This window comes from Takifugu flavidus, chromosome 9 (genome assembly GCF_003711565.1).
Source record: "Takifugu flavidus isolate HTHZ2018 chromosome 9, ASM371156v2, whole genome shotgun sequence".
NCBI lineage: Eukaryota > Metazoa > Chordata > Actinopteri > Tetraodontiformes > Tetraodontidae > Takifugu > Takifugu flavidus.
In genome coordinates this window covers 13,749,627-13,777,496 of record NC_079528.1, presented here as the reverse complement: position 1 = coordinate 13,777,496, position 27,870 = coordinate 13,749,627, and the positions used below count along the sequence as shown (strand labels likewise).

Sequence of the window (27,870 nt, the reverse complement as noted above, 5' to 3'; positions counted from 1 at the left end):
AGGACAAGTCAGGGCAGCAGGGAGCCTCGGGGGCAGCAAATCAAAGGTGATAAGGTGTGTTTATTTTAGCCAAATAGCAGGAGGGGGTCTGAATACCAACAATTAACAGCGGTGCCACAGGCCACAGCTGCTGTAGTCGTCTCTTTACAAGCCGGGATTACTCACAAATAGTTCAAGAAGTTCAAGAAAATGCATTTAAAATAATTCCATTTCATTGTAAAGGTAGTTTTGTGTGTGAACGGCAAAAGCGCGAGCCTCAGAAATCAGCTTCTGTCTTTCTTTAACTTTAGAACCTGCTAACGTAGGATTCTCAAATAGCTCTGTGGAATTTATGAAGTGTTGATGTGCCACTCATCATGTTATAGCGGTGGATTGTGGTTAGAAATTGTATTTTTTCACAGTCGGCTTTCGATGCCTGACCCCATAACTCAGAATTCGTCTCCAGACAGTAAAAAATGTTCTCACTTATCCTCATTACTTCTATTCTGACCATTCTCCTCCATCTTCCACTTAATCTCAGCGACTCCAGGAGGATTTAAGAGTTCCCCCAGACACCTCCCGTCCTCCATCTTTACTAATGTGTTTATGGTCAGCTCTAAAGGTTAAAGGTCGACACTTTCCAGCTGTTTGCTTGCAGGCAGTTTAACTGTTGGGGCGGCGGTAGCTCACTCTGCCGGGGGCTGGGCTGAGAAGTGGAGGGTTCTGGGTTCAAGCCCCACTGCAGACAAAGGCTAAAAAGTGTTCTGGTCATAGGGGATGTAGCAGGACACCTTCAGAGCACAGCTGAGGTACCCTTGAGCAAGTTATCAGATGCTCACAACGCTGTGTGTGTGTGTGTGGTGTGTGTGTGTGTGTGTGTTGTGTGTGTGTGTGTGTGGTGTGTGTGTGGTGTGTGTGTGTGTGTGTGTGTGTGTGTGTGTGTGTGTGTGTGTGTGTTAGTCTGGTTGTAATTTATTAATAAAACACATTTGCATGAATGTCCATCGAGGGAGTGTGTGCTGGTTGGTGAGACTGTTTGTTGTTAATAATTTAACAATCCTTTTTTTTTTCCTACCTAAAGTAAACAGTTATGAGGGTTATTTTTCCTCTGATTTTTTTTGTGAGAAGCAAAGAAACACTTTTGCTGTAACAAAAATAAAAAATGAAATTTAAAAAAAAAAAAAAAAATTCTCCACAGGATCATTGAAATACTCAAGGTCTTCTTGGCGCCATTCATTTGATTTTCGCTTTTGTAGTTGTACACTTGGTGAATGTGCAGCGCCTCCGCCTCGCTTTTCTGAATGACGGGAAAGAAACTAGTGAGCTAAGAAAACAGATCTAAACAAATTAAATAAGAATATTTGAATGACGGCTGCTGGTGAACATTCTATCCCTACTGGCCTCAGGTCACACGAGCGTCCGCGGCAGGGACGACACTTTAGACATGTCTTTATCTCTGATGTTTGTCTAAATGTGTGTGTGTGAGGACATTAAGCAGGCTCCGTCCTGCTCTCTGCTCTCCAACCCACACCGACACCCACCTCCCACCCCCGGGGGTGTGTTTACTGGAGCCAGTCCAGATCAGGACAAGTCAGGGCAGCAGGGAGCCTCGGGGGCAGCAAATCAAAGGTGATAAGGTGTGTTTATTTTAGCCAAATAGCAGGAGGGGGTCTGAATACCAACAATTAACAGCGGTGCCACAGGCCACAGCTGCTGTAGTCGTCTCTTTACAAGCCGGGATTACTCACAAATAGTTCAAGAAGTTCAAGAAAATGCATTTAAAATAATTCCATTTCATTGTAAAGGTAGTTTTGTGTGTGAACGGCAAAAGCGCGAGCCTCAGAAATCAGCTTCTGTCTTTCTTTAACTTTAGAACCTGCTAACGTAGGATTCTCAAATAGCTCTGTGGAATTTATGAAGTGTTGATGTGCCACTCATCATGTTATAGCGGTGGATTGTGGTTAGAAATTGTATTTTTTCACAGTCGGCTTTCGATGCCTGACCCCATAACTCAGAATTCGTCTCCAGACAGTAAAAAATGTTCTCACTTATCCTCATTACTTCTATTCTGACCATTCTCCTCCATCTTCCACTTAATCTCAGCGACTCCAGGAGGATTTAAGAGTTCCCCCAGACACCTCCCGTCCTCCATCTTTACTAATGTGTTTATGGTCAGCTCTAAAGGTTAAAGGTCGACACTTTCCAGCTGTTTGCTTGCAGGCAGTTTAACTGTTGGGGCGGCGGTAGCTCACTCTGCCGGGGGCTGGGCTGAGAAGTGGAGGGTTCTGGGTTCAAGCCCCACTGCAGACAAAGGCTAAAAAGTGTTCTGGTCATAGGGGATGTAGCAGGACACCTTCAGAGCACAGCTGAGGTACCCTTGAGCAAGTTATCAGATGCTCACAACACCGTGTGTGTGTGTGTGTGTGTGTGTGTGTGTGTGTGTGTGTGTGTGTGTGTGTGTGTGTGTGTGTGTGTGTGTGTGTGTGTGTGTGTGTGTGTGTGTGTGATATCTTAAATGATCTAAACTCCATATATATCAGTAACATCAAATGCTCTTTTTCCTTTCTTTTTGATGCAGAGACTATGAGCAAAAACTAGGGGGAAAAAATGGATTCCTGAATTCTCATTTCTGTGCCAAAACATAGCGTCTTCTACAGAAAAGTCCAACGACCTTGTAAGATTTCCATCTAATAATAGTCACAAATCAGCCTTCATCTCTGATGCAACGGGAGCAAACGCAAGAGACGGAACCGCGGTCTGGAACCTATCCCCACATCTTTTAGCCTGCATCTCCTGTCCTGTTTCATGACAATAGATGGTGAGATGAGATGCAGAGACAAAGGAACAGTGGGAAAAATCAAGTTAATTAATTAAGATGTAGAATCTGTGGCATGATTGCAGCATTTACACAATTCTGCACGCTACTTATGAAGGGCAGCTACACAGAATCCCATTTTCACCGCGACCCGTCCGTTAACATCTCCCTCATTGTGACTCATGTTTACCCCCATGGACACGCAGACCCACACACCAAATGAGTTAAACACACCCGTACCGACATGTACCACCGCTACCCCACCACCGATCCCCTCAGAGGATAAACAACCCCCCTTCCTGACTACCCCGTCACTGAAAATGCTGCAGTGTTTAGACAGTCACACAGGTGCAACACACGCTGGGAAAAAGACAGGTGATTAGATCAGGACACTGCTTCAAAGGCCTCAAATAGAGATAATGGGAGCGGGAAAAAAGGAGATGTTTTACCACAACGTTCAGGGAAAAAATAATGAGAAAATAAAAAGGATCTCTGATGCTGGAGCCCTGTCACTGCCAGGGGGGACTTTAGTGGGCACATGAAGGTGTCCTCACGGGACATAGCAACATTTGCTATGTTTGCTGACTGTTTCTCTAGCAACTGTCAGTCATCTCTGCACATCTAAAGGGCCAGCAATCAGCCCTAATGCAGACATCCGCGCTGCCCCGCTCACAGCCCAGCAGGCACCTCCAGCACCAACCCACTGCAATTAATCTTTTTTCTGTCTCGCCACATCTACAGAAAAGGAGTGAAAAAGTTCAGACTCCTATAATCCACTTTGCCTTTGTGAAGTGTTTGACTTTGAAACTCGGTATCGTGAGTCAACCCCCCCTCCCACGCACGCACGCACTCACTCATGCACCAGCAACAGAAAGTGTCTCTTTCTCTATTTAACCACCCATCTCTGTTCAAATCCTCCCATTTGTCCATTTGTTGGGGAATTGTCCTCTTTTGTTCTTCAATTATCTTTCACTGGACTCTATTGGCTTTTCTCCTTTGTAGGTTTATGCTTATGGAAATGAAAAGTTTGGGGTTTTGCAACCGAGGTGAACGTCAAGTGGAGGTCAAACATAATAGCTTCCATTTAGCAGGAAAATAGATATGATTGTGCCGCAGTTGCTCTCTGTTAAACTTTTGTCCCCAATCTAAACGGTCCTGCTCTGATAGCCCTGCACTCATTACCCAGCAACAAAAGCCCTGCGCTAACGTTCACAATGCTGCCCCGCACACTCGTCCTCTAATATTTAACAGAAGAATGAGATTCTTAAGTCAAAAACAAAAAGCGAGAAACATCGGCGGAGCTGTTTGACCCTCCTCTCTGTCGTTCGTAGCGTCAACAAAGACTTTGAAAGATGCTCTAGCACAAGCACGTGAAGTGGAATGCATTATTAGTTTGTCACCATATGTAGATACCATAATCTGGCCCGGATTACAGTGGAAACATCTCTTTCAGACAGATTACAGACACACAGCATGATCTGATTAATCTACATGTTTGTATTAACAGCCAGAACGTGTGATGGCTCGACAGCAATGGATCGTGACATCGGAAGGCTTTTATCTTCTGTCCGTACTCTTTGTTTCCGTTCCTTTGACAGTAATCTGGAAGGTTCCAAGGTCTGCATTGATGTTATTACTGTTTACTCTCTGGGTCTTTTTCTTCCTTCAAACTTAAACGTTCTTTAAATGCCTCAAAATAGAGCTGTTTTTTTCTGTTTTGTTTTTTTGCACACCTGGTCTGACATAAAATGTGTTTTGCAGCACTTCTGCTTTCAAATGAGTTCAGAATTAGAAGACATAGCACACATTTACCTTCTATTCAAAATAAAAAAGACACATGAGTTGACCATTTTTCAGTTTATTGTTGCCATATTGGTGTGTTTGTGTTTTTAATATGTGAGAAAATAATGTGTGTATACTGGATCCAACTACACTGTGTACAACGCCTTTGTATTTAGCCACGTTTTTGCCTTCTTTCTTTTAAGACAGCTCCTTAACATTTTGGTTACAATGACACAGAATTACCATGGATTTCAGTCTAAATTATGATGTCCTTTTTTATTCATAGACAAGATGTTCAGCAATATTCCAAAGTGAAAACAAAACAGTAATAATGACATACAATCAGAACTTTTACATCTGCTAAGGCTGTTCCGTCTCTGATTCTCCCACTGGTAAAAACAAAATGCCTCCTTGAGGGATTCTTAGACCAAAGCTAAAGGAATCAGAAGGTGCAACCCAGCAAACAGATAGCACACCTCCAGAATAAGTAGATAGATATTTATATATAGTTTTATATTCAGCTTGAAACTTCTTAAAAGAGTACAGTAAACACTTCTCACACATAATAGAAACTACTCGATGTCCCAGAATCAGAAAAGTGTAGGTCAAACATGGACCAAGCCCACAAAAAGGTGAACAAACCATTACCCAAAGCAAGAAAGAAATTAAAAAAAAAAAAAAACAATTAAAAAAATAAAGATCCTGTCCACAAAGCTTGAAGAAGATTGAAGAGAGAGATTTCTGACCACACAAACAAATTTAAAAGAAAAAAAAAACAACAACTCTAAAACGTATTTGCATTTTAAAATGCACACAGATTCTCCTGTACATTTTGGCGTCTTCCTGTGAGTAGAAACACCTAAAGGGCTCAGTGGCGGTTTCTCAGAGTGGCTCTTGTTTCGGTTCTTTTTTTTTAACACGCGCGTAGTCCTTGTGGAGATTTGCTTTATACATCAGAGCTGTAAACAGGCACACGCAGATTGGAAAAAGACCTTGAGGCCATTGTCCAGCCCAGCGTCTTTGAATCGTGAGTGTCCTCCCTCCTCATCTGTTCTCAGTCCTGCTGAGACTGTGGGGTCCTTTTGGTAAGGCCGTTCATCTATCTGTGTGGATTTCTCCGTCCCCTTAAGCCCCCTTAAGTTTCTATCAGGGCGGGGTTCCTCCAAAGCCCAGCAGCGCTCCAAAGAATTCCGGAAAGAAGGGACTTCTCAGTCCCCAGAGGGGTTATTCCTCATGTTGAGTGGAGTCTTTTCATTTAAATGTCTCCATCGGGGGAGGAGGGGGTGAGAGCAGGAAGGGTAGGAAAGTTTGAGAACTGATGCTTTTTTAATTTTTTTTTAATCACTATTTTTTTTACAGCTGTGGTTATGAAGGGATGATTGTGCAAAGTCACGCGGTCTCTGGAATGTCCACTCGAAAGGAGCTAGCAAACCCTTTTCCTCGCTGTAAGAAGCAGAGAAAAACAAAAAGCCCAGTTAACTCTGGTGTGTGTCTGAGAGGGGAAAAACGGGGGGGGGGGGGGTTGTCAGGAGTTTGTCTGGGAAGGATGACAGAAACAAAAAGGAATTTAAGAAAATTACTGGATGCATTCACATAGAATTAGACGGGTCACATGGGCAGTAACAAGCAGGAAGTCTCACATCCCAGCCGGTTTTTATTCACTCCAGTGAAATGGTTCATGCATAACATGATAATGTCTGTGTGACTGTGTGCTTGGGGTGGGGGTGCATGGGAATGGTGGCACTGAAGAGGGGTGTGAACTGGGGAATATTGCATGGCCAATTTATTTAGGACAACAACAAAAGGGGACTCCGAGCCTTAACGAGCCCCCCACCCCCCAATACCTTCAGTGTTGTCTGAGTTTGGTGACGATAACCATTCAGTTCTGCCTATCAACGCCCCTGATCTCCTCCCCTTCCGCACCCCACCCGACACTGACCCCCAGGCCAGGCTCAGGCCCAGGCCTGCCCCTCCCGGGACAAAAGAGTCTCTGTGTATCAGTGGTTTACTTGATCAGATTAGGGAGCTTTGGCCTCTTGGTATCATCATTCTATCCCTTCTACCCCTCCCATCTTCTCTTCCCCATCCCATCTTCTTTCTTTCCCTCTCAGCCATTATCCACCACCCCCACTGCCATCGCTAAACTTATTAGCATAAGGGCCACAGTGATCTACTTTTCCTGAGGACTGAGCGGTAGTGTTCCTGGGAAACACAGCAATATCCCATCTTCCACCCATGATACGTTAATGTGAGAATTAAAACAACCACACAATAAACTAAATGTCTATGAGCGCTAGCAGGAGGTCTAAATCAAGGTCAAAATCCTTGGGTGTATAGAGTAGTGCCTTCTGCTAAGAGGCGTATGAATGCGTATCGTTTAAATTAAACTGGGTATATTGTGGATCTACTGGTAACAAAAGAAAAATTTTAAGGAGTAAAGAAAATCAATCATAGAAACTATTCATCCCATAAGAGCTCACTCTCCTATGTTCACATCACCACTAGGAGCTGGCATGTAATGATGCCAACGAGTCGCAGAGAGAAATATTTTTCATATTTCTTTAGTGTTAGATTATTAGTGTTAGAGACCAATTATGTCACTGCAGGACCCTGGGTTCTATTTTACAGGTAAAAGTATCCCCAGTACTTGGTTCCTGTGACACCCACATGCAAGGCAATGCTAAGAATGTGGGAGCCAGCTAGGAAATGCTCCATGTAAAATCAGAGGTCCTTAGCCAGAGGGTGCTGGGTCAGCTAGCTAATTCCACCCTGACTGCAAATCATATAAAACCAGATTGCCATTCTAAGTTTTCATGACAAAAAAATTCTTTTGTCGAGATTCCGAAATTCTAATCTGACAATTGGTTCCGGTTCATTTTGCTTTCTGCTCCGAGATATGCCAAAAAAAGTACACTAAATGATTAAAAGCTTCATTTGTGAAAGGCAGAGTGACTGTTGCACCGACAATTCCTGCAAGCTGTGTTGAACGATCAGAAAAGAGCACTTGTTACACACTGCTTATCTTCATAATCTGCCATTATCTACAAATTGCGCGGAGTCATTAAGCATTCAGGAGGAATTCTTTGAGGTGTTTGGATGAGCCTTTAGAAACAGTCGGTTCGGAGGGAATTATATTATTTGTCAATAATCTAAAAGTGAGCCGTTGATCTTTGGATGATAATGAAGCTGCCTGACTCTTTTTGTTCTTGCTTTGAACTCGTGCGTTGCTGTGCACCGTGCAACATCCGCTGTTTCTTACATGACAGCGAGCACTTAGCTGTAATGACACGTTGCCTGCCTGCTCACATCCACACCCACACAAGAACAACCTATAGTTCACAAATGTTTATACACTGAGTGTGTGCGTGCGTGTGTGGAGATCATTAGCATGAGAGATAATGGCAATGTTAAGAAAGAGGGAAGAGTTAGTAAAACACTCTGAAAGGAGGACTGTCAGGTGGGGGAATCATGAAAACATGCTTTTTTTGTTCGCCAATTTAGCGTTAACGTTAGTTTTTTTTCACCAAATTGGATCAGCAGATCAGAGAGCAGGACGAGTACTTCCAACACAATACTCACTTAAAAAAGCTGGCTTATAAGGTGCTCTGGCGCTAGGAAGAAATGTTTCCAACTCTTTCCTCTCTATGGAGCCTTGAAAGCGTCTGAGGTGGGGAGATTTGAGGAGATGGTGGTGGTTTTGGTGGGGGTGGAGGTGCTGCTGTCTTAAGGGCGTCTCTTTGCCAAAGGTGGAGAATGACTTATCAGCCGTTTGCTCGGGGCATTCAAATACCTCTGTGTCTGGGACTGAGTCCATGCCGGGCACGTGCAGGTTGCTGCGGTAGTCGGGACCCTGGCGCCCGTCGGAAGGCATGAAGCTTGGCATCCAGCAGCGGTCAGAGTGGCCCAGCGCCTTACACTCCTCAGTGCAGTTAGAGAAGAGATCAGCACCTGCACAGATGAGCAGCAAAGATGGGATTCAGTCTGCATCATGTGACAAAGATACAGGTAAACACAGACGACAACACTCTCTCGCCCCCCCTTCCCATGAAATTGTCATTGATTCTGGATAGATGAAGTGTGTGTGTCTTCTCAAATCTTCAGCCATCAGATTTAACATTTAAATGTATGAAAAAAGGAGATTAACACCCCCCCAAACAAAACTGTTGCCCCAAACCTTATATACCGCGTGTGTGTGTGGGTGTGTGTGTGCAGTATGTGTTGACAGGGTTTGTGGGATCGCTACAGTCTTTCCAAGACTTGCCAGCAAAGTTGCCTTGAAAGAATCAGGGTGCGCTGACCTGAACCCAGACCTCAGTCGTACTGACTTACAGTCTCAAACTGCCGGTCTCACCCCATTTGCAACTCTTGCCGTTGTTACAGGCTTCAGGCCTCGGCGTGACTAAACGGGGCTTGAACATTTTGTTTTTTTGCTTTATTTTTAGGGGGTCGACTGACAGGATTCTTTACAAGAGAACCGCAAAACAAAACAGCGTGAGCGGGAATCGTATGTTTTTCAGCGCCGCTATGTGGGCCAAGTGTAAGCCTTAAGACAAATTGTGTTTTCATTGCCCCATATGTTTTTTTTTTCCCCAGTAGTGCCTAGATCCCGTGCATTTGGGAACTAAATCCTCTTGTAGTGTACGTGTGTCTGAGTCGCTGTTTGCACCCACAATCTGAACTGTCCAGCTCGGGTTATCTGCTGCTAATCCCTCGGGATACAGACTGATTAGGCTAAGACCGAAGCCATCCCTATAAGCAGCAGTAGAGGCGTGCGTGTGCACGTGCGCGTGTGTCTGTGTCACGGTCTTTGTTTTGGTGTGTCTGAAGAGGACAGCAAAAGGGGGAATTTGCTTTGTTACAAAGCAGATTAATTTGGCTTGGCCTCACTGGCAGCTTGAAAAAGTGCCCAGTCCACTAATGAGAGGGTTTCTTATTAAATATTAATCAATATGCCATAAATACACCATCACATTATATTTTAATATGTCCTCTCGCATGAGGAAACAAGTTATTGTGGGCCTGGACATGAGCAGCCCAGAGCAGACTGGCTGATAGAATGGATGAGAGCAGAGTGATATGAAGGGGGGAAACCTGAAGGGAGAGAACTACTCTGCCAAATATTGAAATGCTAAAATGGTCAGTACAAGTTGGAAGTAAAGCCCCGATTTTCTGCTTTCATCAGCAGTTACCTGATCAAAGATTTGCCCAGCAGCAAAATGATTTACTCTGCACTTGGCCAATCGATGGCGGCCGCGTCAACGTGTCCAGCAGCCGGACAAAAGGGGAAAAGAGTCGCAGGGCAGCACCATCGACCCTCGCGTCTCCGTCTCATCGGAGCAGCTGTGCTCACGAGGGCCAACCGCAAACGCTGAATAACAACCTTCATTTGGTAATTGGTACGGAAGGTCGGGGAAAAAAATAAATTACCGGTCAGCGAACTGTTGCCACGGTGATAGCACGGAGCGCAGACGTAAGTGGGAATTCATCGGCAGCTGGGAAAGATGATAGTGAAGTGGTGTGTGTGTTGGGGGGGATAAAAAAGTGGATAAAGACCTCAACTCAATTTTCTCCAAGTGCCTGATAGTGCCCATATCAATATACGTGTAGGTGAGACTTGGACGGCCACAGAGGGCGCCACCGTTCTGCTGGCTGTATGGACGATTGAAATGTCTCGTTTTAGAATGAAATGCTTGTTTATGAAAGTTAGAACAGCGGCAGCGTAGATATCTGTACATATGTGCAAATAAATAGGATGCATACCTTTGGGAGGGCGACTGAATGAATATAAGAGATAAATGTTTATTTAAGTTCAATAGAGTGCTGAATATCCAGAGGTCTAATTTTACTGGTTCTTAAAATAATTGGTTTAAATAGTTCATGGCAAGATGTTCCCTTTAAGATGATGGCTGGTTGCATGATCAGTAGTTTATACTGGTGGTACAGCAAAAAGGGAGAATGGTTAAATGGCCAGCCAGTGCTCTGGATTTCTTCATCTCTCCGGTCCGCCACGTTCCCACTGCAGCAGCGTCGCGCCACAAACTGTCATCTGAATTTTTTTTCTTCTGATCAAATGAATCCTGCTGTTGACCTTTAATACAAATCCTCCGGTGTCTCCGACACTGTCAGTCCCAGCAGAGCCCAAAACGGCTTTATCTAGGATTTCGGTGTGTGTGTGTGTGTGTGTGTGTGTGTGTGTGTGTGTGTGTGTGTGTGTGTGTGTGTGTGTGTGTGTGTGTGTGTGTGTGTGTGTGTGTGTGACAGCCTGAGGCGGCAGAAAATGGCGGCAGGAAAGAGTGGAGGTAAATAGACTGTTGCGATGAATGACACGTGTTTATTCAACGTTAGCATTCATTAGACGCCGATGTGATTTGACTCCACTCGCTGCTGACAAACTCAATTAGGGCCCGCAGACTAAACCCATCATTTTTTTTCGCACTGTGTCCAGAATTACCCAACAGTAAGCCACAATATCAATTATCCTAATCAAACAAAGATTTAATGCACAACAAATAATCCGTTGAAAGGCTCTAATCTGGTTAATAATTCAGCGGAGGAACTGTGTCTGGTTGGTGGCAGCAAGGTTACTCAAAGTCAGGAGAAGTTCTGTTTGAGTGCCACTTCACTTTATAATCTTTAGAACAATCCAGTTCTCCAAACCCTGGACTAAAATGTTAATTCACACCCAGTCCTGCTTTTAGGACGCCAGTGTGCGACTATTCATAACACAATATGGCCGCTGGCTGGCAACATTTAAATTAAATGCTAATGCTCTAGAAATAGGACAGCTCCATTTACATAAATCACCTGGTTGCTTCAGTCATGATTGGGACTGAAAGCAGTTCATTCTGGTGGAAAAGTATCCAGAGCTGCTGGAGTGACACTGGGAGCAACAACCAAGCCCATAATAGAGGCCCTGCTGGTCAGACGTTATCCGCGGTGAGCAAACGAAGGCACAGAACCAGCATTCATCGCTCAGTGAGAGACTATTGTGCAAGCTTTGCTTTGGGAAAGGAGAATTTAAAATAAAACAGGTGATGCTGAAGGAGGATTGTAGTCAAGGATGAGAGAAGCATACAGAGGCAACACTTCCTGATAGCTGATTAATTAAATGAACAAATGAATCTCCTGTTTTTTCGCCACAATCTATTTGGTCCGCTTCCCAGCACTGTGGTACAAGTTAGGCCTCATTAAAACGCCCATCACATCTCATCGAGCCGTCGCCAGAACCCAGGGACTGTGCTCTGGGAGCGCGCTCATCACTAATCCCGCCACATATTTACAGACAGCCGCACCAGGGTTTGTGTTCTTCCTGCCGATATTAAATGATTATGTGTCAATTACGCAGAAAAAGAGATTATGTGAGAGGCTCCGACAAGCGGGAAAGGGGAAACAAGCCGAGACGCAGGGAAAAGTAAAAATTTCAAATGTGTTTCATCATGGAAACAGAGGCCACAGCATCGTATTATCTAAAAATTATATTAATAATTTAGTTAGATTATAGAGTATGAGTGTGCAACAATGCACAACAATCGATAAACTGTAAGTAACGACAAGAAGATTAGGGTTATATGGTTTTTATATACAGATATTTTATCTTTATGAAGCTTGTGTCTAGATAAATGTTGATTTTTCAATTGTAATTTATGTTTTGATAATGAACCACAAGAGAGCTTATCTCAAAGTTCTCACATGTTCTGCAGATACAAACTAAACTGTAATTAAAAGCTAGCTTTTAGTCTGCCGGCCTTCAGGGTGCTGCAAGGGAGCAGGAACACTCCAAACATGAGCAACAGAGACACGGACAACAATCTGCTCCTGGAACCACAGTGACCACATGCTAATCAGTCGATCCAGGCACGGAGCCAAAGAGCCAATGACGCGACTTATTAGATGAAAGTACAGGCGGGCCTGCAGTGTCACGCGCAAGTCGGTTCTTACCAGAGGAATGGCCACGGTTGGTGGCGTCGTGGTCGCTGTCTCCCTGCTCGCTGTCGCCATGACCGCTGTCTTTAGAGCTGACCAGGTCTGCCTCCTGAAAGGCTGAGCTGGAAGCGACAAACACAGAGAGCACTTAGATGCGTTTATCAGGCAGCAGCGACGACTTCTCCATTTACACCTGAACGCAGCTCATCACCTGGATCATCGTCACATTAATAAAGGGCCTTGCACAGTATGAAGGTGAGAATGTGTGTGTGTGTGTGTGTGTGTGTGTGTGTGTGTGTGTGTGGTGTGTGTGTGTGTGTGTGTGTGTGTGTGTGTGTGTGTAAGACACATTTTCTGCTTACCTGTTGACACGTCTCGGCCTGTCAACAAGGTAGGTGAGTTCAGTGCGCTGGTGTTTGGTCTAAAAGAGAAAGGCGCCGTTACAGTCTTTGAAGCATCGTTTGCAATTAGTACAACACACCATGAGTCGGGACCACCGAGCCAAAAAGGGCTTTAACTCACACATTAGCTTAGCTTACACGTTTCTTACTGAGCAACTGAGTGTTTGTGAAGCTGAGCTTCCCTACAGGTGGGGGTCTTCGCAGACACATTGCGAGTGGAATGAATACATGTACCAATGCCAATGAGTGGGGACATGCACATTTAGTGGGACGGAGGGAAGTACAGTTCTTCAGACACACAAACGTGCAAATATAGTGATGGTAACCAGCAGCCTCTGATTCAATATGACCAATTTTCAGTACTTGAGTTTTTAAATGAGTTGGGGGTTTTTTCTAACATGCAATATTTGCTGTTTCATGGCTGGAGCACAGTGATGACGCTAACGGCTGAGCCTCCAGTGGGGCTTTTGTCATTCTAAATGATTAAGTTTCTGTTCTGGGATAAATCTGAAAATCTGATTAGGTTGTTGCTACTAACTGGGGTAATGCAAATGAAAATACAGGATGGAAATGGCCGCCGAATCCTGTTAGTAATAAATGTACTGTAGTGCTTCAAACAGGCAGACTTTACAGGATTAATAGGGCGGTCTGGCCACAGGGGCCTGGTTTAGGACATGCTGCTCTTGAATAGAAATGGAGGATGTGAGAAAGACTCTTACCTCGTTTGATAAAATGCTGCCATTTGATATGATGTCAGGCTGCTGGTCTGTGTACCCTGTCACTATGGCACCACATGGATTGTGATCGGTGTCTGTGCTCCTAGACGGACTACACGGCTTTAGGAACATGAGGTCAGTTTTGGCAGACTCTGGAGTCAAACATACCTGGTAGCAATAGTTCTGGTTTTGATGGTGTGAGCCAAAGCTCCCTGATTCTTCTACTGGGACTTGAGCTGTACCGGCCCCGCTGACATTGCCGGTGCTTTGCACTAGCATTATATCTGACTTGCTGAGCTTTTTCTTGCGAGCACGTCCCTGCCGTGAGCAGCAGGAGCTGCAGCTCATACAACAATCGCTCGTCAGACAAGTGTAAATGTTGAGTTTTTTGTCCTTCTGGCAGCGCACAGCGAGCACAATCATGACCAGGAGGAAGATAAAAGAGACGGAGCCCAGGGCAATGATGAGTATGAGGGTGAGATCCAGGCTGCCGTCCTTAGCCTTTGTAGTGCCTCTACGGTCTCCGCTGCCGCGGCCTTCGACCACGCTGTCCACCAGCATCACCTGAATGCTGGCACTGGAGGACAACGGTGGCTGGCCGTGATCTCTCACCTCAATCATCAAATCATACAGCTGGTGGGGATCCCGCTTGGCTGACACGCGCCTCGCCGTCCGCAGCTCCCCTGTTCTCCAGTCCATCCTGAACATGCCGTTTTCATTCCCTCTCAAAATACTGTAGGAAAGGCGCGCGTTCTCGCCGTCGTCTGCATCCATTGCCACAATGCGGGTGACCAGGTAGCCCGGCTCGGCGGAGCGGGGCAGGGGCTCCTTGGCTGTGCCGTTCTTCCCCAGAGGGGCCAGCACCAGCGGAGGGTTGTCGTTCTGATCCACGATGATCACTTTGACCGTGGCGTTGGAGCTGAGCGGAGGGGTGCCTGCATCTCTGGCCTGGACCATGAATGTGAAATCCTTGAGCAGCTCATAATCAAATGACCTGAGTGCATACAGATATCCGGTCTCTTCGTTGATGGACACGTAGGTTTTGACCGACATGCCCTGAATGTTGCACTCTAATATGGAGTAACTGATGAGCGCATTTTGTCCGGCGTCGGGGTCCAGAGCCGAGACGGCATGTATGTACGCCCCTGGCACGTTGTTCTCTGTTACATACACATCGTATATGCTCTGCGTAAATGTGGGTGAGTTGTCGTTCTCGTCGGACACTTGGACTCGAATCGACTTGCTGGTGGCCAGAGAGGGCGTCCCTTTATCCCGTGCGACCACGGTGACGGAGTACGAGTCTGCCTGCTCCCGGTTCAAAGGTCCGTCTGTTATTATGGTGAAGTAGTTCCTAAAGGAGGATTTTAATTTGAAGGGGACTTCGCCGAGCAGTTCCACGTGAATTTGTCCATTTTCCTCTGCGTCCTTGTCCGTCACACTCAGCAGCGCGATGACGGTGCCGGGAGCTGCTTTTTCGCTCACTGACTCGGTGACGGTGCTGAATGTAATCTCCGGCGCGTTGTCGTTCACGTCGGACACTTTGACGAGGACTTTACAGTGCGCGGGGATGGCATTTGGCCCCAGGTCCTTGGCCTGGACGAAGATTTGATACAGGCTGCTCTCCTCGAAATCCACCTCCCCGCGCACCTCGATGCGCCCGGTGCGCGGGTCTATGCTGAACAGGTCCTTTACGCGGTTGGAAATGTGGTTACTGAACGAATAAACGATTTCCCCGTTTAATCCCTCGTCCATATCGGTGGCGTTGAGTTGTATGACCAGCGTGCCCACCGGTGCGTTCTCCGACAGGCTGACAGTGTAGACGGGCTGGTCGAAAACCGGGACGTTGTCGTTGGAGTCCAACACTCTGACTACCAGGAGCGCGGTGCCAGTCCGAGGTGGCTGACCGCCGTCCACCGCAGTCAGTACGTACCTGTGCGCAGCCTGCTGTTCCCGATCGAGTGGCTTTTCCAGGACAAGTTCTGCAAACTTGTTCCCGTCCGTTTGCGTCTGTACGTCAACATAAAAGTAGTTGTTTGTGGTGATATCGTACGTGCGTAACGCGTTAGAACCGACGTCCGGGTCGAATGCGCTCTCCAACGGAAAGCGAGTGCCCGGGGTGGCACTCTCTGAGATCTCCACCGTTATGTCTGTCTCCGGGAAGCTAGGCGGGTTGTCGTTAATGTCCACCACTTCTATTTCAACACGAAACAGTTCCAGCGGGTTCTCCAAGAAGACTTCCATGTTGAGCTGACAGGTCGCGGTCTGCTTGCAGATCTGCTCCCTGTCGATTTTTTCTTTAACAAACAGCACGCCATTCTCCAGGTTTACTTCAAGGTAGGGTGTCCGAGAACTTGGTACAACCTGGAATCGTCGGGACGCCAGTTTGGTAAGGTCTAGGCCGAGGTCCTCGGCGATATTCCCGACGAGAGTGCCATGGTCCGCCTCCTCCGGCACAGAATAACGTATCTGAGAAAGCACTCCATCCGTGATGCACAACAAAATCAAAAACACAATCATTGCCGAAAAAGTGCACTTTGGTTTGGAAAAACGAAAATAAACCGTATTATCTTGTGTTAGAGGGCACAATTTCAGCCCCCATCACCATTTCAGTCCGAGCGCAAAAGTCTCAAAATGCGTAAAAGTGTGTGCAGCGCTACGGTAAATGTGTCCCGTTAAAACTCAGACAATGTAGGGAATTAAAAGACTTTTGATGATGCCTGGAGCCCCTTTCCCCGTCTATTCTAGCTTCTCTAGACAGGTTTTCAGACGCGTCCGGGCTGCGATCAGCGCACATTCCAATGAAGCGCAGCGCTACTGGAGTGATGGAGCCAGAATGAAAAAGAGTTCTGGGGAAAAAAAGAATGGATAATCCATCTAAAAAAAGACGAAATTCAAGCACTCTTTAGACATATCCATTTTTCATAATAGGTAGTATTTCAAGACAAGTCCTGTTTTTTCTGGCTGTGTGTCGTCTTGGAACCTTTTTCCCTCACTGCGGTCACCTCCACTCCACTGACGCTGTTCACTCAGTTATTCGCTTTTTTGGCCGCATTGCACCTCCCCCTCGCGGCTCCCGCGGCTGCAAATCACGGTGAGCGCTCTCTATTGATTGGATATCGGGGCTGTCAGTCAAAGCGCGCAGGGCCCCGACTCTCTCCCACTGCGCTCTGCCTCTCTCGCTCCATCTCGTCTAAAGCCTGACTGTTGGGACGAAATGACGCAAAACAAAGCAGACTCGGCATGATAATAATAAAACTGTACATTTATGACTTTAACACTGTAGCCCAGCCTCATATAATAAACAAATTGATGATTAAACTGGGTCATGTGGTATTATATGTAGGGGGACGGACCTGGCTGTACGGTAGACTGGAAGGCTCTTGTCAATGTATGCAAACGGAGTTATATATATTTAAAGGATGATGCGCCATTCACATGGTCTTAAAACAATAATTCCACCTAGTTGTGGTAACGTTATTAACTCTCGTCCACCCTTTAGTGCCGAGGGAGGCTGATTTGCGGACTTCATGCGACCCCTAGTGGTCTAATTTGCTGAAATCGGTTTACTCTAAGGTGAATTATTATTGAATTTAAGGTGATATCTATATAACACGAAAAGATGAAGCAGAATAACAATGTCTGGCTATTATTTGGTTTGAACTCATAAAGCAGTATGTGATAAAAGAGAATAGATCTATGTGTCTGTATGGAATCCTGAATAAGGCTGAGTGCAGCAGATAATGTATAAGTGACCATGAGTTGTTCTGCTCTCCCACATAAATACACATAAAGTCCACATAAAGTTGTTTGTTTTCATTACAGCATTAAATGTAAGACCATACACCCATTTCAAGCTATAGAAGCCTCAAAAGGATTTATGTGAACTATTGGTGAAACAGACAGAATAGGACAATAGCAGAGGGAAGAAAAGTGGCCTGCGATTGTGATCAGCTTCATCCTCTGTGATCTCTTTAAGGCGCATTCACATAGTAAACAATGGCAGCTCAACCTGGGTTCATGCATCATAGAAATTAACTTAAACATCTACATTCTATCATAATAAAATTAGATAGGAGCCACAATGTGAACACCGAGGGTCTACAGGGAATTACTTTAATTAATGACTCAATTAATTGATAATGTCTTAATTAAAAATGACATTAATTGATCATTTAAAAACCTTGGCCTTCACTTTAACTTGCTTATGTTAAGCATCATGAGGTGACTTTGAATTGATGTTTCAGTCAGGAAACTGAAGTTATTTGATCACTAACTGCTCAGTGAAGAGAGACAACCAAGAGTGTGACATATTGCTTATATCATATAGACATGGCTTGTATTATGATAATGGCATGATTTATGAGCATCTAACTGCAACATATGTTAAAAACAAATTCAAAGATGGAATTTCCTACTGCTCTTCAACTAGCTTCATCAAAATCATCATTCCCGCCCAAAGCAAAAACCAAAAAATTGTTCATTCTGATCAATACAGAAAAATATTTCCTGAAAATAAACATTTTAATTCATTGAATTTTGACCATCACCAGAGGGCACAGATAAGATTCATAAAGGGAATATTCGAAACAAAATTATGATTACTATTCATTTTTCATTTCTAAAAGATGTTTCTGTTTCAGTTTTCATAAGGACTTCACAGTGTTGTAGAATCTATATATCTATAAAATACATTTTTACGTATACTCCAGTCAGATCGTGAGTTCCCCCTGTCGACCAACTACGGTACTACACCCACCTGACCGCTGCGTGGACACCCGGGGTGGTTTGCGTCCTCCACCCTTCCCCTGTCAGCTGTGCTGAGACATATTCACATGCACGCGCTTGAATGAGCGAAAGACAGACACATACGTTGCAACATCAGTGCATTCATGCTGTCTGCAAGCTGTCAGGACTCCTCAGAACACACCACTGGAGGAGAAACATCAATTGTCTGCAGAAAGAGATATTGTAAATCAAGCTCCATCAAGTCAATGGTGCAGCCAGACATGCATCAATGTCAGAACAGGAGCTGGCGAAGGGAGGGGTACGTGGACCCGGTATACGTGCACATGCATATGGTCGGCGGTGATGAACACAGAAATCACTTTCACAGCCATGAACAATAACTCAATATGATTACAAATATGTGAGGCTAATATGATTATACAGTGACACGTTCACACACACGGACACATCAGCAAACAGCTGTTGATTAAAATGGAGTCGTATTTAAGGTTGAGCACCCTTCCAATTATTGCTGTCCTTTAGCGTATAAAAATAATGAGCGTCAAACGGAGGAAGATTGGAGCTGAGTGTGGAATAAAACGGATGAGCATTGTAAAACAGTGCCCCGCAGCAACCTCCTTATAAGACTATCAGAGCAGCAGAAAGAGCCTTTTATTGAATTTTATAGAACAGCAGAGGGTCATCACATCTGTAACCAGCAGGTTTTGTCTCTGTTGAACAAAAGCACAATGTCCCTCACAGGTGGAGGCACTCCTGCGGTGTCTCTCTCACATTTGCATATCAGAGGAGACGATCGTCTGACCGCTCCGTTACAAAAAACTCTTCATCTTTGAAAGAACCACCCAGTGGGTTTTCTTTTCCTGAACAAGCCACCCATAATACACACATCTCCGTCTCTCACGGCCTTTACATGATGTCTGGAGCCACGAGGAAGATGGAGTAAATAGATGTGAAGACAAAGAAGTATGAAAGATACTCAGGGGGTGAAACAAGGAGAAGAATCTATTCATCTAACTAATTATTATTTCAGATGAATTTGGAGATCTGAACTTTCGTCAAAACTGACCTCATTCAAGGTCGTTAATAGAGGAAGACCACAGCTCCCAGGTTTCGCATTTCAAAGGGTCTTTGTGTCCCATATGCTGAGAACCTTGGGATGATTCTTTGAGGAGCTATATCAACAAAAGCTGTGGAGGACCAACGCATGTTAACAGGACCACAAGGACAGATTACCAGGCCTCAATTGGAAAAGAAAATCAATCCACGGACAGAGGAGCTGCTTTGACAACTACTACAACAGGAAAACAGGGTCGATGTGCGTGATTTACCGGTACTAACTACTAAAGTTAAAGTGTACAAAGGTAACAAAATATAAAGCCACTTTTTGGAAATCTTGTTAAATCCCAATAAATTCCGGTCTATATTTAGCCTCAAACTGTTATTCGTCCCCTCATCGTGTCAGACCAGCACAATGCTTGTTAGAACAAAAGGTTCCCGGTTATGGGAGGGCCGGGCTCTGGGCCGAGGGCCAACACTTGTCCGACAGCGGAGCCAACAGAGGCTGGTGTGTTGGGGACGCACAATCTGATTTTAATCAGTTTGTGGAGGCGCACACAAAGAGCAACAACAACAATCAGAGCTGAACCAGGATCTGCCCAAATGGAGGCTTGTTAGGACGGTCCGCCAGCGTTAGCGGGGATGTTTGCAATCAGCCTTCAGCTACATGGAGATGCTGGAAAATAAAGCAGCTCCTTCTTTGTTGGTGTTAGGACACCACATGTGCATGTGGGTGGTTCCCTTGGTGCTCTTGGTGGGTTCTGCTGTTCCATCAGGTTCAGATTCAGCATCAGGCAGCCGTCAGCTCCAGCACAGCCCGCTCAAACCAGCAACATTTGGGTGGTTTAGGCAGAAAAACACAGGCTGTTTCAGTTCAGAGCCCCTCTCATTGATTGATTGATTGATTGATTGATTGATTGATTGATTGATTGATTGATTGATTGATTGATTGATTGGTTGGTTGGTTGGTTGGTTGGCTGGCTGGTTGGTTGAAAAAAATAAAAATAATAACTATATAAAGTTACACTATCTAAAAAGAAAGGAATAACTGCTCCTATAATTGTTAGGAGCGCAGCATACTATATTTACATAGATTTACATACATTATGCAAAAGAACACTTCATTAATCTTCTCAATTGCTGCGAGCATAAATTTACAGGTGACGTCTGGGAAATTATTGTGTTTTCTTTTTCCTATTCACATAAAATCATTATTGCAATCAGGCTAATTTTTGAAAACAATTTATAAATAATGTGTTTCTATTTCTATTCCTAGCGAAAAGGGGTCCGGGGGTCCACCCTAATGCTGAGGAGGAGGACAAATCCAGGAAATTACATCTGAGCAGAAACGTCTTTCTTGGATCTATTTCCGTTTTACATGTTTCTTTAAAGGTGTTCTGGTTAAATAAAAAAGAATTCTTTCAAAGACACCAAACATCTGAAGTCCTTGACTGCCTCTGAGCGCTGCTAAATGTCACGGCTGTACTACAGCGATTATATCAACACTTAAGGGTTCAACAACACTTTGTGCTGCAGTCAAATTCATGCCAGTGGCCCATTTAGCTGACACTGGCCAAAGAGACAATGACAGAAAAAGCAGAATATTCCTCATTCAAGTGCAACAGTGTCACCAGGGGAAAGAACTGTTCTGGCAGGCTGGGATGGCGACGCTCTCCTAACAGCTACAGCTCGTCCAGAGTAACAAACAACCTGATGAGAGCTTGGTGGAAACCAAACCTGGATGAAGGTGGTGACTTTATTCCAATTTCAGCACGTTTGGATTGGTTTTTTAACTCATCGCTTGCCCTCTTTAGCGACACGTGAGCCGTCCTCTGACACCATTGGCGCTCTAATTCTATCAGGCCAACAGGGGAGGGTGGAATGTGTCTCTTCTGATCCAGTTACCCTCCTTATTCCCCAGTCTCCTGGATCCCACCAGCAGATCTTTCACTGGTGTAGTGTCATTCAACTCAGTCATCTTATTTTATTTTAAATGAGATGCTGATGACACTGGTGTGATGTTCCTGTTCCAACATCCACAGAAGGAAAGTGTGTGGCAAAGTGGTAACAAAGTGGTGGAAGTGAACGACACCAGCGGTGAAAGGTGGGACATGAAAGTGTGCCACCAGTGAGGCGGAGAGCACAGCAGCATCCGCCGACAGTTTCTGCTCACAGACACGTGTGGTTGCTGATAACGCGTTGGGTTGCTTCACCCCCTTAAACCCTCTTTGTTCCTGGTGATGGCGGGGGGGGCGGGTGTCTGGGATCCATTCTCTCTCTCTTGGGGAGCACTTCATTCCATTTACTGCTTCTTTTGTCTTTTTTCCGAACAAACAGAATCTACCTGGTGATTTCTTTTTTTACACGCACCCCCTCAGGCTGGAGCACGACATGATGTGATCTGCTGTGGTCTACAGCTCCAACCTGGTGGTTTAGTAGGCCAGCGCGTGCATGACCTCCAGCCTCTACCACTGGTGAGGTAGGGGCTGGAAACAGAAACGTTCCAGGGATTATTTCCCTCAATAAATGTCATGTGTTTTTCTGCCTGTGAGTAGAAATGAAGCTTCATTTACTTGGCGGTGTTGTTGTTGTTCCCCATCCCCATTTAGAGCTTTCATCAGCGCAACCTTGGATTCGAGTTTTAGTTTTTTTGCTGTTCTCAAAAAACATCTACAGCCAGTCCCTTTACTGTGAAATCATTCATCAATATCTGACAGATTTGGTTTAATTTGATACAAACGCTGAGTGAAACGTGTTTAGAATTTGCTGACAACTCTGGAGGAGAGGGATTGATCTTTGAGCAGGTTTGAGCCTCAATTCCAAGCCAAAAAAGCAATAAGTGAGGCTTGGTGAACCAGTCAAAACACACTGAAGAAAGTCCACAGATGATTAGCCACAGTGCCGCGGGTCGGCGCATGATCTGCGCCCGTTTCTCCTCACTGCCTGCTGATGAACGGAACAGCTACATGACAGCCTGCTCCTCTTCTCCCCTGGCCCCCGATCTGTGTGTTGCCATCTTACTCCAAACCTAATCTAATTAAGAACACATCTAACATTTGTTTTAATTACCCCCACACTCCATTTTACCCCGTCAGACTTAATAATGTAGTCAATAATTAAATGTCATTTTTAAAATTAATTATTGTTCTATTGCAGCTAATTAGTCATGCTAATTAAGAGAGCATGTCTGTATCTCTGTGGCCCCATATCACAGTTCAAATTTATAGTTCTTCAGCCATTGTTTACAGCTAATGATCTCAGCAGAGTTGGTTTTCTTTGCTATGTGTCCTAGTCCCACATTGGACATGTAATTTATCTCCCCATGTTTAAATTATGTGTTGTATATTTATCATCTGTATGTTTTACACACATGTGTGTACGTGCTATATAAATAGTTGTTCTTTGATCGTCCTTTCATTTTCTGTTCCCAACATCCCAGCAGTTCCTCCAGGCTCAGGTTTGATGCTCGCTTTACAGTTTTAAAGCTTTATTTACCAACAATATAAAGATACTGTAATATTAAAAGGATGCCATGGCATCCGGAGGATGGTAAGACAATAAAGGTATGAAGTTCAACGCTGTTATTTGATCATTCTTCTGGACTTTAAACCAACAACTGATTCCTGATTCCATTTTTTCAGAAGTTCTGAAGGCATGAGGTGTCTGTGCCCTCTTCAGTTGTCTCATTCGGACCCTCATATTGTCACTACTGTGTTTCTGCATTGTCCTTAAACTGTGACAGACACTGAATACACGAAGACACGATTAAGGAGAGCATTGTTCTTGTTCCACATTTATTGTCTCAGTACTCATGTTCATAACTGTTGAGGACCTGGGAGGGTTCTTTAACATGAATCATGGTAAATAAATGCATGCCCGCTCTGGGATGTAAATCAGTGCATGTTGCTGTGAATAGACACGATTTAAAAAATAAGATTGCACATTTCCTTTTGCCAGATTGTGGATTTAAGGCAAAGCTGTGCAGATATCAACAGAGGTGATGCTAGAAGGGTCTGAGCCAACCTTTAATAAACCAACACAGACAAATGTTATAGTTTAAGACCACCACTCTTTTAGCAGTTGCTGCATGAATAGAGACAGTATGGAAATGAGGGCATTAGCATGTTTTCTCCACAGATATTAAGACCTGACATTAAAACTAGGAACAATTTATTTTTATTAAGAAAATCTGTGGGCAGAAAAGGGAATAATTTCTGAGGTGAAGGGCGATATCTGCAGACCATCCCTCCACCCCAGAATAAATCCGGAGTCCAAACAACTATTGCGTGTTATTTACTGAAACTTGCCTCCATTCTGAAGAAATGCTTTGAGAAACCAGATGTCCATTAGAGCAAAGATAATATCTGAGCTTGCACATATGAATCCATTTCCTTACAAACCCGGAGGCCGGAAAAATCTCAGACACGCTCTTTGAATTTCAGAGTCAGACAAGTTGATAAAAAATGTATCCTTTCCTGTTTAAGCTCCTCAGTGCAAATGAGGAAATAAAAGGTTATTTTTAAAGTAGTGTTTTGGAAACCGTCCTGCTCGAGACAGAATAGCATGTTGACACTTAAAATACAACAAATTTCATTCATTTTCCTTTTGTGTCCACGTCCTAATGATTAAAAATGGATGGATGGATGGATGGATGGATGGATGGATGGATGGATGGATGGATGGATGGATGGATGGATGGATGGATGGATGGATGGATAAGCTTAGCAAATCCATCAACTTTCTTTGATTTATACTGTTGTAACTATTTGTAAATGATCACATGAGCATTTTTCAACTCTCACCTTACGCTAATATCAAATTGATGTCCACACACACACACACACACACACACACACACAGGAAAAGAGAGAGAGATGTAAATTTCAGCGGGTGTATTGGTGTGTGAGAAGAGTGAGGAGAACAGTCAAAGACAGGTTGAAATTAATGACACGGAGGACAATTATTGTTCATTCCATTGAGACTAAAATTAATTGAATACGTTTTGTAAGGTTGGTGTTCGTTCCCTCCAGCCTCATCAGTGACAGACTTTAAAAGGGACTACTTTTGCTCGCTATCTCTCTCTCCACTCCTCTTTTATATTAAGCTGTGGCTTAATTAATTTAATAAGGTCAGGAGTTTTCCCCTCCACTGCAGACACTCTATTGTCAGGACACATTATCTCCTTTTTTATACACTTTTCTTATGGAGATATTTTCAGCCGCAACGCACCATCAGGTGTATAAAATAGGACTCACAGTAGGAAAACAAAGGGAGGGAATAATGTTGTTGTTGCTCATGTGTGGCCAAATTAAATGTTTGGTTTCCAGGGACTTTCTGAGACATATTTTTAGTGACAGATTAATGACGCTGTGTTGCTGGGAGGTGCACGTGAGCCCAACTCAAAATAAAACCAGTGGCTGAGACGCTGCATTTCAAATCACGTTTGGTCAAACTTAGGATCTGCCATAATTAGACGTCTGCCAAGTAATGCAGGAAAGTTCACAGATGGAGAATAAATGAGGCTGTAACAATTGGGCCACGGTACCACGTCCATGTGGGGGGTCGTTTGATGTAGTCGCAGCTACAGCATGTTAAACAGTCACACAGAGACGCTGAAATCAGCACTGCTGCAGCGGGAATCAGCAAGTTCTTCTGTGTGTGTGTGTGTGTGTGTGTGTGTGTGTGTGTGTGTGTGTGTGTGTGTGTGTGTGTGTGTGTGTGTGTGGTGTGTGTGTGTGTGTTCTTACCAAAGCTGGACAGTCAACTGGACTATCAAGAATCTCAGACACTGATTCACTTTCAGTTTCAAATGTAAAGTCAATTAAGACTATTTCTCTCATGTTGTCTCTGTTTTTGCCAATTGAGCAATTGTGCTTCCTGATTGGATGAATTTCTGTAGTTCACCTGTGACTTTGTTCTATAAGCTGATCATACATTCAAATGGTCAAATCTGTCAGCAGAAATGAAGTCCTGCTGTTTAAGTATGCTAACTGTTGATACATAAACATGTTTGGGATGTGTCCTGAGATGTGTCCAAGACTATGAGAACATGACCACGATACTAGTAAAATGGCAACACCATGAAACACTCAGTATCACACACAGGTGCCCTGGCTTAAAACACATGTATTCATTATTGTAAACACAGTGACAATATTGTATAGGATTAGACCCATATAGGAACATCATTATGTGATAATCATCATTAATAATGTGAGGATCTCAAATAGCACCTATCCACCCACCCACCCACCCGTGGGTGCCAGAACATTTGTATTTTGGTTTTGCATGATGTGTCATTTTTGCCTGTCCACCTCAGCGTTGGTGGAAGGTTAAAGTCAAATTTCTGCTGCTTAGGACAGGAAGTGTTCCAACCCAAATGTAAATGCTTTGTGTTGATGCATAAAACCCTAAAAACCACAGGTGACCTTCAGCCGTGTGTGTGTGTGTGTGTGTGTGTGTGTGTGTGGTGTGTGTGTGTGTGTGTGTGTGTGTGGTGTGTGTGTGTGTGTGTGTGAGAGAGAGAGAGTCTGGTGTTACAACAGCACATGAAAAAATGCTTTGATGTTTTGAGTCTCACTGTTTTATTGATCAAGAGTTTAATATCTGTCTACAATAAACATGTGATTGTTGCAAGTGATACATTTCTGACAGAATATTGGTGTGATCATGTGATCAGAAACAAGCTCCTAATTATAAATGGTTTTCTTTTGTGTGTTGCTCATTAACTTCCTGTGTGTGCACGAGCTGCAGGCGATCATTGATCACCCATTCAGTCTTATTCTGCTTTGATATTTGTGAAATTTGGCTTGTGTGGTTGCTGTCAGAGATTAAGTTAAACTTGATAAATGCTCGTTTAGACGACACGATGCCAACATCTTCTAAATGGCCTTCAAGTTGCCCAGAAGGCTGCTGGAACAGTCGTGGGAGGATGAAGGTCGACATAGCGGAGCTAAAGTTGCGCCTCAGAGCCGTACGCAGTTGGCCACCAAGGCACAAACCTCCACCAGACCCACACGTGAAGAGGATAAAGCCTCACCCATAACAGAAGGACGTCAGGTCAGGCTGTGTTTATTCCTGAGGAAAACATCTCCGAGAAAGTCGACCAGTTCGATTTGTTCTGCTTTAAAACCGCTGAAATCCATTCCTTGGCTTGATTCTTTAACAACAGAATAACTCAACACCCTGACTGATCCTCATGAGTCGGCCTTTTGCAGGTGAACGACGCTGACAGCATGACGTCAGTCTCCTGTTTGGTTCTTCTGTAGCCACTAAAGGCAGAATTATACGTGCTGAAGCGCAGGAGCAGCACTGACCATCCAAGCACGCTCGCCACAACCAAACTGAGTTTGGTTAGCGGGGCATAAAAATTCAGTTCAGAGGAGGAGAGACGCACGCACACACGCACGCACCCGCACACACACTCGCATTAAATAATAAAATGTAACAGCTGTGTAAAATGTCAGAGTGGCCTTTTCTCAGTTCTACAGTTCGAAGCATGAGATAAGCTGTTCTCCACGCGGGGGCGGAGGCAGAGGCATTAACCGCCACATGCTAACCATTTCGGCTTCATTACGGAAAAGAAAATAGCAACTAATTGTTCTGGTTAAAAAGAATGACAGCAGAGGCTTCATCGTCTGGAATCTGGCGTGCGAGACCATTCGCATCAGTGAAACGCAGCTAAATGAACCCAGAACCCTCCAATCCGAGCTGTGCCCAAATAACTGCTCCATTCCATTGAGCTTCATAGGACTTTATTTAAATCCCCTCCTATATCCATACCTTCATGTGCCATACAGACCCCTTTTTTCCATATGTTGACTCCAAGCCCTCCGGCCCTGAAACCTCACGTCACTGCTACACACACGCAACAGCTGTGATGCGTCCGCTTGTTCACCATCATATCGCTTTTTCTGCTACTCCGGAACCCGATGGCAGAACAGTAGATGCGTGCGGGGACTCAGCAGCTGCAGGCGGCCATATTAGCATGAAAGGTCCAAGAAAGGCCGGACACGAGTTAAAGTGCAGTATAGTGTGTCGTGCAATGCTCAAAGTGAGCAGCAAACGGGGAGATTGTTGGGAGCAGTCAAAGGAAGAGTTCCAGCAGCTGCCAGTAATCACTTTAATCTCACAAAAGCTGTTGCACCACTCCGCGGAACACAAGTTTCCAGTAAGAAAAATGCAATTTGATGCTATCGCACCACCGGATTGATGCTTTTTTTGGTCCTTCACTGTACGGCAGAAGAATAGGGCCCTCGCACATCAAATCTGTGTCAGATGACAAAAATAATACCAGAATTGGGACACTGAGCTGCAGTTTGAACAAAACTTTGGAAATTCAACCTGTCAATGAAACTCCAGTCTGGCGGGCGCCCCCAAAAACTGGTTGGTTTACAGCATCTACTTCAGCTTCTGTGTTGTTGTGCTGTTTATTCCATGGATTTCACTCCTG

General features: G+C 44.5%; 1 protein-coding gene across 6 annotated transcripts; it reads right to left on the bottom strand.

Annotated features, from left to right (window-relative positions):
- Positions 1-4,636: 4,636 nt before the first annotated feature.
- Positions 4,637-16,647, bottom strand: pcdh10b (protocadherin 10b). Of its 6 annotated transcripts, XM_057043262.1 has the most exons (6): positions 13,620-16,647; positions 12,862-12,920; positions 12,515-12,621; positions 8,367-8,524; positions 8,156-8,238; positions 4,637-6,019 (listed from the first exon to the last, which is right to left on the bottom strand). In XM_057043262.1, exons 1-5 carry the CDS (start codon positions 16,131-16,133, stop codon positions 8,188-8,190), a joined length of 2,889 nt encoding a protein of 962 aa, XP_056899242.1. In that variant the 5' UTR covers positions 16,134-16,647; the 3' UTR covers positions 4,637-6,019; positions 8,156-8,187. The 6 variants fall into 6 exon arrangements, 5 of the variants coding, with proteins under 5 accessions (XP_056899242.1, XP_056899239.1, XP_056899241.1 ...); XM_057043259.1 differs by having other exon boundaries at positions 8,156-8,524; XM_057043261.1 differs by lacking the exon at positions 8,156-8,238.
- Positions 16,648-27,870: the final 11,223 nt, after the last annotated feature.